The 14645-nt window shown below is 34.0% G+C and overlaps 1 protein-coding gene across 1 annotated transcript; it reads left to right on the top strand.

Moving 5' to 3' along the window:
• Positions 1–10756: 10756 nt before the first annotated feature.
• Positions 10757–14614, top strand: LOC109704182 (WUSCHEL-related homeobox 9). Its single transcript, XM_020224937.1, has 5 exons — positions 10757–10945; positions 11477–12165; positions 12857–12908; positions 13724–13938; positions 14609–14614. The coding sequence occupies exons 1-5, from the start codon at positions 10813–10815 to the stop codon at positions 14612–14614; spliced, it is 1095 nt and encodes a 364-aa protein (XP_020080526.1). The 5' UTR covers positions 10757–10812.
• The last annotated feature ends 31 nt before the right edge of the window (positions 14615–14645 follow it).

Genomic DNA, 14645 nt, shown 5'->3' with positions numbered 1-14645 from the left:
GGTCGGAATTTGCATAAGGTTCGAAGAAGTTCATATCGCTGGAAGCTCGGAATGCAAAGAATAGCGAACAAGTGTTGGCGAAACAAGTTATAGTATCGCTTGGTGAGTCGGATGACAAAGGCTAGCCGAACGAACTTGATGATGTCTTGGCTAGTCGAAGGTCGGTAACTTGAACAAAACTAGGTTGGTGTATTGAATTACTTTTTAAGGTGCGGACATGACTAAAGTGTAGCGAAAACAGTCTCATGTGTCTGGTTGAGCTCGGATGACAAGGTAAAAGAGTTAATCGCTAGAGATAATAGATTATGAGGTTGTGGATATGGAAAAATAATAAAAAATTGTTTAGAAACTCGAAGATGCAATCAGAGGCTACGGAAGAGAGTCCACAACTAGTAAAATACAATCCCACATACGCTAGTTATGATAAATGTGATATATATAACCTTGATTAGCGTTAGACATAATAACTGGAGTATCAGCATTTTGAAGACTGATGGTTGAAGGTCTGGGACAAGAAATATTTAAAGACTTGTGATATATAGCGGTAGAAAACATCAGTAAAAAACGAGTTTACAATTTTATGAAATGTTGATAGTTTAAAGGAAAATCCAGACAAGATTATTATTGCTAGTGGTCTCCAACAATGATATTAGTATCATAAACTAGTATTGAGGAAGAATAATAAGCTGAATGAAGCCTAAAATAAATAGAAAGCTTAAAAGCAGTTGTTAGGAAACTGGTGGTAAATCAGCGTGTCGCGCCAACGTGTATAAACTAGATGTGGGGAGTTATAATTGATTGGGTAAGATACTAACCGGGATTAGAGATTTGTTGGGCGCTGATGTTTGGGGGCCCACAACGAATTATTTTGCTAGGGGTCGGATCGTTACAAAATAGATGATAGTTGGGTAAAGTTCAGTATATTTTTAGTTAAATATATCCGAAATATTCTATTATCCATATGATGATGAGGATAATAAGAGATCTTGTGGTAAGCATGTATGGGGATTTTTTTCATCCTCATCAAATTGATGAATAGTTAGAGTTTTAGTAGAAGCACAAAAAATTGCTTTAGTTTTTATAGCACAGAATAACTAAGTATTATATATATAGTATAGAGGGCGACCCGTGATAGTTATATATGTAGGTAATATTGATTATATGATAATTATATATATATATTTATATGGATTTTCTGTATCGAGGGTAACTAATTTAGGTTATGGCAAAGAACGCAGGTTAAGCGAAAAGTGAATAATCAAACATATAGAGGAATTTTGGAACTAAATTAATTACGATTAGTGTGAAAATCACAGAACTATATATTTTATGGTATTACAAATAATAATATTTTTTAACTATATATTTTAATGATACGGGTTATATAATCTTGTCTGTAATGTTCGTAAGTTGTAAACAAGGTCCACTTGCATTTGATCATACTTTCCTTCTAGTTGCCATAAATAATGTCCCTTTCACGGCAAGAAGAGTTCCGAACATAGAGTGCTTTAATAGCGAGGGTTTCGTCTTGTTGCCAAATGGAAAAAACCAAGAACTCGTATCTCTCTTCTCTCTCTTCTCTCTTATTTTTCGTTTCTCTCTCTGCGAAGTGTGCGAGTAGTGATGTGAATACCCACACATAATAATGATTATTTAAGTGCATGACCATGAACGGTTATCACATTAATTTAAATGATCAAAGTTCTTAATTTTAATATTTAAATTATTAGAGTTGTATAGGATAGATTTTATATATATTATATGATTATATAATAGGTATATTATTATACTATATATTATATCTATATAATGTTGTGTCTATGTCATGCTTAAAATTATAACTTTTAGAAATTTTCATTAATACGAACTATGATAGAAACTTTTAATGCTCAATTAATCTAATTAACATTGACGCATCGTTGTTTTTCGAAAAATTCAGATATATTATACGGCGACACTAGGAGTTATAAATACATTTTAAATTATTGTGTTTAAAAGGCTTTAAATTAAAAGTGTCTTTCAGTTAATTGCAGCGTGCATGTTATTTGAACAGCACTGTAATAAAAAACTTATTCAATAATTTTTTGTGCTGCAAGATTATAGCAAAAGTTCAACTTAGTTTTACGAAAGAACAGAGCAGGAGCCAGACAGACGATCAATCAATTCAGCAGGCGGAGGCTTACAGTATGGGAGTTTGAGATAGTCCGGTCCATTGGTATGTCCAATCGGGTCGCGGTCACGCATAAATAACGCTTTCGATCTCCAACAGCGAAAAAAGATTATGTGCAGTACGGGAGGGACGTCGCCATAGTTTGGTCAGCTGCTTTTTCTGGGCACTGACTGGATTTGTGCCGCATTTTCGAATCCGCCCGTACATAGAGCAGCGAGTCAGGAGGCAACACCCCCTTATTTTTTACTTTTAGTAATAACCACCTGGTAGGTGTGGATATGAAATATTATTCGATGCCGACCCGCACGGGGGTGGTTTAATACAGAACTAAACGAATATGATTCGGTTATGATATGAATAAATAAAATTCCGGTTGGATATGATACTGGGTATGGATTTTGTATTTTTACCGATCCGAATCCGAACTGAACTCAATTAAAATTATATATATAAAAATACATATTTATTTTTATTTATTTTATATATAATATTTAATATTTTAATACTTTAGATTTACTTTTTATTTATTTATATAATATATAAATATGTATAATTTTTATCCTTAGATCTTCAATTTAACGGTTTTGAATTTTTAACCGCGATTGTTCGGTTTCGGTTTTGGGGTTTGTTCTCACGGGTACGATATGGTATGTGATTTTTAAACCGCGGATTCCGTCCATGGTACGGATTTAATTTGGTTTTCGAAATTCGGTTCGATTGTTTTAAAATGACCAAGCTGCCGTAACATCCCTACCCCACTACCCAATCACTACCAGGTGTGAATAGGGTGTCAATGGGACGAATGTCGGGAGGGATATTAAGAATTTGATATTCGATTTTGAATAATTTTAATTTATATTTTATCTAATTCAAATAAGTTATTTTATTAATTATATTCAAATAATATTTTATATAAATTAAATTTTTACATTAAATTTATAATACATTAATTTCTATTATACTAAATTTAATGATAATATAATTTATTCAGGTTCTTTTTGGGTTACAGCGAAAATCATATTCGGATACATAGCGTCGCATCGTTTATTTTTGATATCAATTGAAACATATCGATTTGTGTTTAGCTGGATAAATCCGCTTCATTCGCGATGAGGTTCGAAAAATTTCTTTGTCTATACCAGGTGGGCCTATGGTATCACTAGATTTGTGTGGGAATAATATAAAAGTTTAATTTTATAGGAATATATTTACTATTCGATATGTTGATAGGGAGTGTATGCATATTAACCCTTTTTATAGAATATAAAAAAAAATGTTATACCTCTATTAATTATTTTTGATAAATAAATAATGGCATCTCATCACATTAATATGATTTTAGAGATATTAAAATATTTAAAGATAAATTTTATATTTTTTTAAAATGTATTAATAAGTTCTAAGTGGGCATAAAATATTGTACTCGGCGAGAAATATACGATCTCATAAAAATGATTAGATTTTTCAATTTCAAGTTCGGAGCTTTGAACCGACTGTCCGTAGAGCGAATGGCCAAGGCTGGTGGTTGGTATTCGAGCCCTCTAATTCGAATTATTCTTAGTTGTATTACATTTTCAGTAGTTTATTTCTAAATAAATAAAAAGAGCGTCGTGTGTGTTACTATTTCTGTTTTATTATTTTTCGATCAAAAAAAATCAGAGTTATTGACCTTCATCTAGATATGAATAGATTTTAAATTCTATCAAATTTATGATTCTGATTTTTTTGTAACTTTTAGAATTAGCAAAATTATGTTAGTGTTTTAAAGATTTTTAATTTTGAAAGCTCTTATCGTCTGTAAGCGTAATATGTGAACAATATCTGAAATTTGCATTTCAAAATTTTAAAATACTCTACTAAAACTATATTAATAATTATAATTGTCGATTCAAAAAATTTTATTAACATTAATTAAATAAACTTATAACTTGTAAGACAATCGTATTTCGCCACACTGTGGAGTGTTGTTGTTCGCTTCTTTTCACCAATAATCGAAATCGGATGTGAATCGTTTGTGGTATTTGGTGGGGAGTACATTCCGATTCTTTCACATATATATATAATATACTATAGTATATATGACCTTATATATAGTTTAATTATTATATATATATCAAAGCGAGAACCTTGGATGTAGCATATGATAATGGATCCCATGTTCCTGTGTCAGAGTCCCGCACGGAGAGAATGCACATGTTTTATGAAGTAGAGCGAATTAGGGCCCTGCAGTGTTGCCTTAATGTGCGCATTTCTGTTAGTAAATTTCAATTTATAGAAGAAAAATATGACATTATCCGCTAGTAAGAGACATAGATAATAATACATGATTAAGTCATAAAATGGTGATGTGGGAATCGTTGAGGGATTTTTGGACTATAGTCTGATATATTTAACAAACTATTTATATATACAAAACGAATAAATTGTACTCAAATTTTATCCTGTAGATATTAACAGCTTGCTATTAGTTATTTTTGGCTCAGAATCTTCGATTGGAAAATTGTTGATGTTTACCGAAGATGTATTTGTAATATATAGTATATATAGAGAAGAGGAGAGAAAGAGCTGATGGGCGTATAATTCGTAGCGGCGGCTTGTGGCTACAAATTTATTTTTTAAATGAATGCGGGCTTAAGATCAGGGATCGGGCCGTCCATGAGACTTGGATCACCAATTAAATAGGTCAAAAATTAATTTTATAATTTTTCTGAAATTCATTGGTTTATTGATCAAAAGGTCTCATTGATATTTTAATGGGTAGATTTGATGTGTTTGTGATGTTATTCGGGGGTATAGAGAAACATCCAAATTTTGATAATTTTTTATAGAATTCTTTTCATCTATTAGATAAGATCGTAGTTCTGCTGTATCTCTCTCTAAGTCTTTTATTATTTTTTTTAATAAATTTTTTATTTCAGTGTTCTTTTTAGAGTACTCGTTTGATAGTAATGATGGCGGAAAATTATAAAATTTGTTTTAAATACTTTGAAATTAGTGTTAGATCAAGTAGTAACGAAGCGATCTCGATTTTGGAAGCCGCAGTTATTAAAAAACATTGGTAAGCACGGAGGCCTCGTCGCTTACGATAGTGTACAACCGAGCTTTCTCTCTCTCTGTCTCTCTCTTTCTCCCTCTATATTATTATATAGTATCTATATAGAGAGAGAGAGAGAGAGAGAGAGAGAGCGCGAGAGAGATGAGAGAGAGAATAGGCTGGTAATACTATCATAGCACCAAGCATTGAGTTGCTAGCAGTTTTTTAGCCTTGGATGAGAATTATGTGGTTAGGATGAGGACAGGATGTGGTGTCTCGAGTAGTAGGATGGCTTGCTCTAGGAGCTCGGAGGCCTCGTCTCCTGAGCGTTCGATGATGAAATTTTCGAATTGGGAGATCGGCTCGTTAGGACTCGATCTAGCGTATTTGAAGTTTTAGAAATAATTTTGATTTTTTTATATCATTTACTTAGTGATTGTAGGATGTCGAAATCAATAATTTTTAATGGGTTGATAAGTCTGTCGTTTTCAAGTTTAACGTGTAGAGGTATTCAAATTAGATGAAATTTTGTACAAATTCTTGATATACTACAACAATATACATATTCTTGATTCGAAAATTTAGTGCTGTATTCATCAGCTTTTTATAGAATTTTTATTTTGCTTAAAATTATTAATTTGAATATTTCTGTTATTGCTAGGTAAATGATATCGTAAAATCGCAAAATTATTTTCTAGAAACTTTAATATGCTTGGTCAGTTACGAGCGATCTTCAATTCGAAATTTCATCATTGGAAACGAACTCAGATGTTAGCACAGAGGCTCGTGCTCCTGAGAGACTGCAGTCTTCTTGTAATATATATATATGTTGTATAGTAGCTTAATTAATATATTATTATGAGGCTTGGCTACTATGTATCGGTATGGAGGCTCCCGTGCGTTACAAGTTTTTTCGGATTGAGTGCGTTCCCATCGGTACGATCGCTCCGTTAGATTGATTCACTATTAAAAGTATTTGAAACTATATTTAGATTTTTCACTACAATTACTATCAAAAAGTAGGTCTAAAATTGAAGGATTGAAATAAAGATTCTAATATTAGTTATAGTGTTAATATACATATATATATTATTTAGATATTTAGGGTATTTATTATATATATAGTATATTATATTAGAATATTATTATATAGGTCTATAGTGATATTAAACTAGTGGGAATACTGTCAATAGCACCAAGAACGTATGTACTATTAATTTTTAATCTGTGGTTGATGTGAAATATGTATGGTGTAGGAATGATGTGGCACCATAGGGTGGAGGCATGGGAATTTTAGTTGGTATAGCTTCTAGTGCTGGATTCTTCTCTCTCTTCTCTTCTTTTTCTCTCTTTATCTTCTATATATATATATATATATATATATATATAAAATTAGGCAATTATACTATCTATAGTACCGGAGCTCCGGTAGTATAGTCTTGTTTTCGATCTTAGGGTGTTCAAATTAACGATCCACACGGTTAAATATGATATAGGGTATATGAAGTTCTTAGGAAGAAAATTTTAGTTTTTTTTAATATCGTTTACTTAGTAAATAAATTATGTCAAAATGGACGGTGGAAATTGAATAATTTTTAAAATTTGAGTATAGAACTTTTAAATTCATGATCAAGGATGTTAATCTTAATCTAGATAGTTTAAAATATTTTCTATCAAAATTTGAAGAAATTTAGATTTTTCTACACCATTAAACTCCAAACTCGCCATAGTAGCCATTGAAAATTGACAATTTTGAAATGGTTTGATCATAAAGAAAATTATGTCGAAAAAATATAAAATTTTATCTCTAAAAACTTTAAATACCCTAAATCAATTTTAACGGTGTGAATCGTTGATTTGAACACCCTAAAATCGAAAACGAGGCTATAGTACCGGAGCCCCGGTACTATAGATAGTATAGGAGACTATATATATATATATAGTCCAGCTACAATGGTATCAATAACACCAAACACTTGGTGCTGCCAGGTTTTCTGCTATTAAATCTATCCCTTTGACCATTTTCAGTACTTAGATCATTCTACTCCTGTGCTTTTAAGAGCATAGAAGCACGACGTGTTTATAATTTTTTAGCCTTTGAATCGTCTCAAGATGAGAATTTATTGGGACACATTATTAATAGTGTTACACGAATCATGAAGTTATCAGACAGCTAAAGAGTCACAAAAATAAATATTTCTATACTTTTAAAAGCACATGAGCTGAACTCTCTCTATATATAATGAATGTTAATAGACCCATTGTTTCACTTGAACTTCGTATTGGATGTAAGAAGAGACACTGAAGAATGAGTAGAGTTCCAGGTTGGGTATGATATGAATTTATAAGCATGTGAACATGCATGATAAAGACATTTTGACCTGAGGAAAGTTACTGCTTGATGTGGACTTAAACTGAATGATAGAAAATTAAACAAGACTAGGAGCACGATAGAACTTGAACTCAGAACATTCTACCATAATAAAATAAAATGTGAAACAATTATTATTCTAACAATTCAATAGCTTAAGCTCATAGAGACGCAAGATACTCTTTAATATTTATATATAACAATTAATTAGTTGACCGATAACTAAAAATAATAAATGTTCAAGCGTTAGTCCTTGAACTTTACGCTGGACATTTGAAAATGGAAATATTATTTGTAAGTATTTCATTTCAGTCCATACCAAAAAAAAAATTATTATATGCATTTGGCATACATCCATAAATTTGTGCACCATAAACGATCTACTTGATCTACGGCCTATCAATCTCATATTTTTAATTCAACCGTTTAATTTTTTTTTAGTAGAGAAACAATTACTACTATTCAATGGGTGCTATATGTATATAAATCGAAATATGAAAAAAGCAGATAAATGAGAGGATTGATATCATGGATGCATAGGTTAAAACACAGTAAATATTCCTTAAATAGTAAATGAGGACAATAACTACGAGAAATTACAATTACTGTTAGGAATTTGAATATCGAAAATTCCGAGTTAAAAGTTGGAGGACCAAAGTGATAATTGAAGTTCAAGGGCATTGATGTGCTATGAGTCTTTGAAAAAAAAAACAAAATCTTTTAAAGAGAGAGTAGATGGATGAGTGAGATATAAAAGAAGAGCTTAGATTAACTAAAGCTACTTTGTGAAAGAAAATATGTTTGGTGTATCATTTTCTGAGTTACTAAATTTTTTCAATTGATTAATCCTTTCGAAAACTAGCTAGGCATCACGGACACAGACACAGATACGGGACACGACACAATTCGGACACAGCAATTCTACAACTTTTAAAAATTTAGAACATGGACAAAATATGCATTGCCAATAAAACATAATATTATTATAATATAATAATTATATATATTAATTATTATATATAAATAATTAATTTTGTTAAAATATTATTATAATTTTCATAGGAATGAAAGTTAACAAAATTTTTATTAATAATTTATTATATTTTAAGGAAAGAAACTTTCTGCCATAATAATTTATTTATATTGTCTAAAAAATAGCTATGTGAATTTTTCAAAAAAAACAAAATATTTATTATTTTCTATTATTAAATATACATAATAGAAAATATTTTCTATTATTTTCATGACATGTCCGCATCAGATATAAATTCGACACAGCCATGTGTGTGTCTAAGCCGGACACGCGATTTTCAAATTTTTAGGAGTGTTTGCATTGTTCGAAAATATAGAAGTTACAAGTTAGAGATTCTGTTTTTGAGACTTTCGAATCTCCTTCCGATTTCTACTTAATTAGTAGTCTCAAAATTTTTATTTGTCAAATACTTACGACGACAACAGTTGCCGAAAGCAAAAGCAAAAGAAGGACCAAACAGATATAAACATGAGAGGGAGAGAGAGAGAGAGAGAGATCAAAAATAAAGCCCTCGAGTCAATCCATTCCAAAGCACACCTCACCATGCCCGAAATATAACCCCAACTCGCAATTACTCCTCTTTCCCAGCCCCAGCCCCAACCCCAATCAAACCCCCTTTTCGTGCCCCTTCTCCTTGACTTTGAAAACCCCTTCACCCTCCCTCCTCCCGCTTCCCATTTATTCCTGCAACAACCTCTTCCATTAGAATAATCCCTCAATTATATCTCTATCCCCTACCCCCACCTCCTCCCCTATTTATTACCCCCTCTCCCTGTCAAAGCCAAGTGAAAAACAACCCCAACTTATTTGTTTTACATATATATATACACACACACACTTCACACACATATATATATAAAAAGCCCAAGCAGGAGAAAAGGTGGCAGAGAAAGATAAAGATATATATATATTATATATAACAATATTGAAGCTTCATTCAACAAACCCTAAGCTCTTCAGTTTCACAAGTGAGAGTTACTCAAAAGCCCAAGTCCTCTTTCTTAAAAGTTGCCCATTGACTATTTTATCTTATGCCTTATCCATATATGTATATAAGCTTCAACACCAGGATATATCATTTATGCTTTTGTGAAAGAATGTTTAAATGTATGTATAGGTGAGTTTTCCTTGATCTTGCAATTAGGAAGGGTTAAAAAAATTTGTTTTAGAGTTGGCAAAGCAATTGTAAACTAAATGAGCAAGTAAAGCTATTTATGTATTTATTCATTTTTTATTATATATTTTTGGCTTATTCTTCTGTTGCTCTTGTACTTTCTTTTCCTTCTACAGATAACCTGTGTTCTTCTTTATTGTGAATCTGAATCCCTAGGTTCTCATTACTCTCTCTCTCTCTCTCTCTCTCTCTCTCTCTCTCTCTCTTCATGTGATGATGCAAACTTCAAAGCTTAGCTTCTTTTTTCTCTTCTTTCTTTTGCTTCCTCTGATGGGAGTACTAATAAAAGCCCAGGCAGATGGGGTTTTCCATGCCTCACTTGCTGGGCATACGGGGGAATTCCAGTGTACTTTTTGAGTAGTGGGGCATCAGCATTTGGGCTTTAATGCAGTGAAAGAAAGTTATGGGAGAGACACTACATGCATAGTAGCTAGTACCTCTCATTTCCACTTGATCTCCTCTCTTTTCCCTTCACACTTGTCCCTCCTCCCCCCTCATATATCTCTCCGCATATATATATTAATTTCATTTCCTTCCTATATATATATATTTATTTATGTGTGTCCATAGCCCTCTCTCCCTGGCAGGAGTTTCTTGTTCTGGTTTATTGGGTTTTGCTTGTTTTTGGGAGGTGGGAGGGAACTGTTCCTTCCTTTTATATCTATCTATATACAAGTAATAAAAGAAAAGGAGAACCCATGTAATATTATATTGATTGTGATAAATTTGCACACAGGGGTTAGGTGAGGCCATTATAAGAAGAAGGGGGCTTTTTGTCTCCCTAAGCCCTAGAAAAGGAGAGGAACAGCAGCTTCCCTAGCTAGAGTACTACAAAACTAGAAGAAGAAGAAGAAGAAGAAGAGATTGGTAGATTCAGAGATGGATCTCCTCTAAAAAGTGGTCTCCCAATCCACTGTTTCCCACTATATATATATATAAAAAAAAAAAAAAACTATTTGCTCCACAATCAGCAAAAGCCCATTATATATACAATCATCATCATCATCATAGGCTGCAGCAAGAACACATCATGGCTTCATCAAACAGGCACTGGCCCAGTCTGTTCAAGTCCAAGCCTTGCAACACCCACCAGCAATGGCAGCATGACATCAACTCATCAGCCCTCCTTTCTGGTGCCTGCCACAAGAGCCCCTATTCATCAGGTATATAATTAATATTTTTATATACGCATATATATATATATATATATATATATATATATATATATATATATATATATATATTAATCATGAGAAATTCTTGGTTTATTGATGGCTTCTCAAACTAATCAACTGCACTGAATAACATGGAGAATGTTGATATGCATGGTAATCAATCACATTACTCTCAAACCCTTCTTTCCTGAAGAGCACTTGCACCCAAAATCACACCCAGCTAGTGGAAATAGTCATTTCCTAGGGTTTTAGCCTTTGCACCGACTAAGAGGAAACCCTATATAACTAACATACATGTGAGATATATAACAATTTGGTAGGTTTAAAATTTTTTTTGACTAAGGTATATTTTGACATAGGAACTATATCTTTTGTTAATTTGCAAATGTCAAATCATTTTATTAAAAAAAAATATGATAAATTATTTCGTAGGTGAAATATGACAATTCGATGAACTGCTGAAACTCACAAAATGTCATTTTCATGTCGAATAAGTTATCATTATTCATTCGCGGCCAGGGTGCGAGGAGAGGAGCCCGGAGCCGAAGCCACGGTGGAACCCGAAGCCGGAGCAGATCCGGATCCTGGAGGCGATCTTCAACTCCGGCATGGTGAACCCGCCGCGCGACGAGATCCGCAAGATCCGGGCCCAGCTCCAGGAGTACGGCCAGGTCGGCGATGCCAACGTCTTCTACTGGTTCCAGAACCGCAAGTCCCGCAGCAAGCACAAGCTCCGCCACCTCCACCCCCACCCCCCGGCCGCCTCCTCCCGATCCCGATCCCAATCCCAATCCACCGCCTCCTCGACGTCCTCCGACAAGTCCTCGGGCGCCTCCGATAAGACCCCGATCGCATCCGTCGCTTCCGTCGCCTTAACAACCGTTACGGATCGACCGACGCCGCCACCGCCGCAGATGACCAATCAATTGGAGCCGATCGGTCACGTCTACTACGACTTCGGCGCCGCCGCGGCGACTGCGGAGCCTTTCTTTCTCCAGGGGGGGTTGGGATTGTGGAGTGAGCTCATGATGGAGCAAGAGGAGGGGGAGGAGGGGTGCAAGGTTAATAGTACTGCTAACAAGGAAGAGGAGGAGGAGGAGGAGGAGGAGGAGGATGGGGAGGGTAAGGGTAATAAGAACATGGAGCTGCACCATTTCTATGATATTGATGTTGCAACAAGCGCTTCTAATGCTTCTGCTTCTGCTGCTGTGACAAGTGCTGCTGCTGCTGCTGCTTCTGCTGCTCTTGCTGGTGGTGGTGCAACTCCTGTGGCTCCTTCTCCTGCTGGTGTTGCTAGTCCTGTCAATGAGATTCAACAAGGTAATGTATGTGGCACGCATTGTTATATTCTCGATTTTTTTAGGTACTTTTTGTCGATGCTCTTATATCTAGCTGCTAATATATTGATCAGTATAATTAATTAGTAAGTTAGCATATCTACAGCCTAAGGATATATAGCATTTTCGCATAAACATATGGATGATTCGGTTACCTCTTACGAAATATTTTTACATATGGTGATACCTTAATAAGTTATTCTATATTGCACAAGTCAATTTATATATTTGTGACATATCAGCATGTTTGCACATCTGCAATATATGAGAGAGGGTTAGGAGCAGTTAACATTATTTAGGATACCATAGTAATAGTATTTCTTTTTTTCTTTTCTTTTCTTTTGCATTGAATGTTAGTGTTCTATCATGTCTTTCAATGTCATGAATGCTTCTTTCTATCTCATCAAAGTCTCATGTGTTTATTTTGTACTTGGTCATTTTCCAATCTTTGATTTTGTACAAATATGAATGGTCGAAGAAGTAGGTTAATTGTAAGACATGCTTAGATCATAATACTGAAGTTGGAACTAATACAATATTCTATTCAGTAATGAGTTCTCAGATGTCCCATTTAGTTGCCGAAACAAGCAAGTTCATGAAAGAATCTAAGCATGGTTCTATATAGAAAGTTTAGCAGTGATAGAGTATATTTGATTGATTTCATAAGAAGAATGGAATAGTTTCTCATTCTACTGAAGAACAAACTTAGTCAGAAGAAAAGACCATCTTAATGCTATGTGACATGACAAGGGTGGAATGGACAATTGAGAGAAAAAAGATCGAATAAATCAAAAAAAAAAGAGAGGTCATTGTGGAAACTCATTAATTCAAAAACCTTCCTCATAAATTGCGTTGTGTGGTCATGTCATGGAGATTCTCGAGGGTGGGGAGGGAACTAATTACATACATGCGTACGTTGTTGAAAAGATATAGAGATAGAGAGAGATGAAGAGAGAGAGAGCCACATTCTTTTAGGTCTAACTCGTATTCATTCATATTAGGGCGCTATTACCTAGATTGGACGTGTGCATGGCATTAAAAACCATTCTCCTCTCCTCACTTGGATTTCCTAATAGATGAGATGAACACGTAATCCCTTTCTTCAATCACAAGTTACACCAACTCCTTTGAAAAAAAAAAAAAAATAGAAAAAAAAAAAGAAACCTGCTCTTGTTAGTTTCTAAAATTTATTTCATGCACCATAATGGTAACAGTGATAATATCTGTTCAAAAATTTTCTCTTTCTTTGGTTATATATGACTTTTGACTACTTATAGTTGAGTAATAATAATTATAATTACTGTTTCCATGCACTGAAGCCAAATAACTATATAACTTCATTGCTGCATGCATGTTGGTGTTATTCTCTTTGGTCAATTAATTTTGTGATATTATTGGTTTGCGAATAATAATGGCGATGCCGGAGTAGTTAGCGGCGGCGGCGCGACGGCGATCGCAGCGGCGGTGGCGAGGTCGACGGTGTTCATAAATGAGGTGGCGTTTGAGGTGGTGGTGAGCCCGTTGAACGTCAGGGAGGCGTTCGGCGAGCACGCCATCCTCCTCCACGCCTCCGGCCACCCTGTCCTCACCGACGAATTCGGCGTCACCCTCCAACCCCTCCAGCATGGCGCTTCTTACTATCTGGTATATACCTATACTCACGAAAACAAAAAATTATATATACTGCAACAATATGTATCAGTATAAGACTGTCTTATCTATTATTCAAAAAAAAATTAAAATTCGTGTCATTCACACGGTGGATATATGCAGTGGATAGGACGGTGTCATAGAGACCATCTCATCAAATATATATATATCATGTCCCATCCTTTCTCTCTCTATCTATTTCTAGATGACCTTATTGCATGCACCATGTTCTATACACAGGATTAAACCTCCAAAGTGTAACAATTTAATATTGGACCCTTTTCACGTTGTGTTCGTCAAAATCCATCATCATTCACACTCTGCTTTGAGGTTTTGGATTTTGAATGCGAATGAATAGTGGATTATACATGATTTTGATAATGAGATTGTGAGAGGGTTCTCAATAATACTTTTGTTCTATAAAAACATTTAAACTTTTCCTCGTTCCACTAATAAGATTTTTAATATGACAATATATATATTAATTAATTGAGTTATTTGCAAATTTTATGTACTAATTTCGAGGTGTCATGGTTTGAGTTTTTGGAGACCACGCCGGTGCATGTGTAGATAAAAGTGCATGCAATAATTTCTTCTTTAATTATCTCTTTAAGAAGTTATTAATGATTTTCTTTTTTCTTTTTTATTTTTTTACTTTTGGCAGGTTTAGAGAAATTACAAGACCAAAAAAAAAAAAGAAG

Source organism: Ananas comosus, unplaced genomic scaffold (assembly GCF_001540865.1).
Source record: "Ananas comosus cultivar F153 unplaced genomic scaffold, ASM154086v1, whole genome shotgun sequence".
NCBI classification, from domain to species: domain Eukaryota; kingdom Viridiplantae; phylum Streptophyta; class Magnoliopsida; order Poales; family Bromeliaceae; genus Ananas; species Ananas comosus.
The sequence above is the reverse complement of the archived record's forward strand: the minus strand, read 5'-3'. Positions and strand labels throughout refer to the sequence as shown.

Excerpts from the sequence above, each read along its gene's own strand:
- LOC109704182 (XM_020224937.1), top strand. The coding sequence starts at position 10,813 with ATGGCTTCATCAAACAGGCACTGGCCCAGTCTGTTCAAGTCCAAGCCT. Across the intron at positions 10,946-11,476 it reads CAAGAGCCCCTATTCATCAG|GGTGCGAGGAGAGGAGCCCG; the intron begins GTATATAATTAA and ends ATTCGCGGCCAG. Across the intron at positions 12,909-13,723 it reads CATGAAAGAATCTAAGCATG|TTAGCGGCGGCGGCGCGACG; the intron begins GTTCTATATAGA and ends ATGCCGGAGTAG.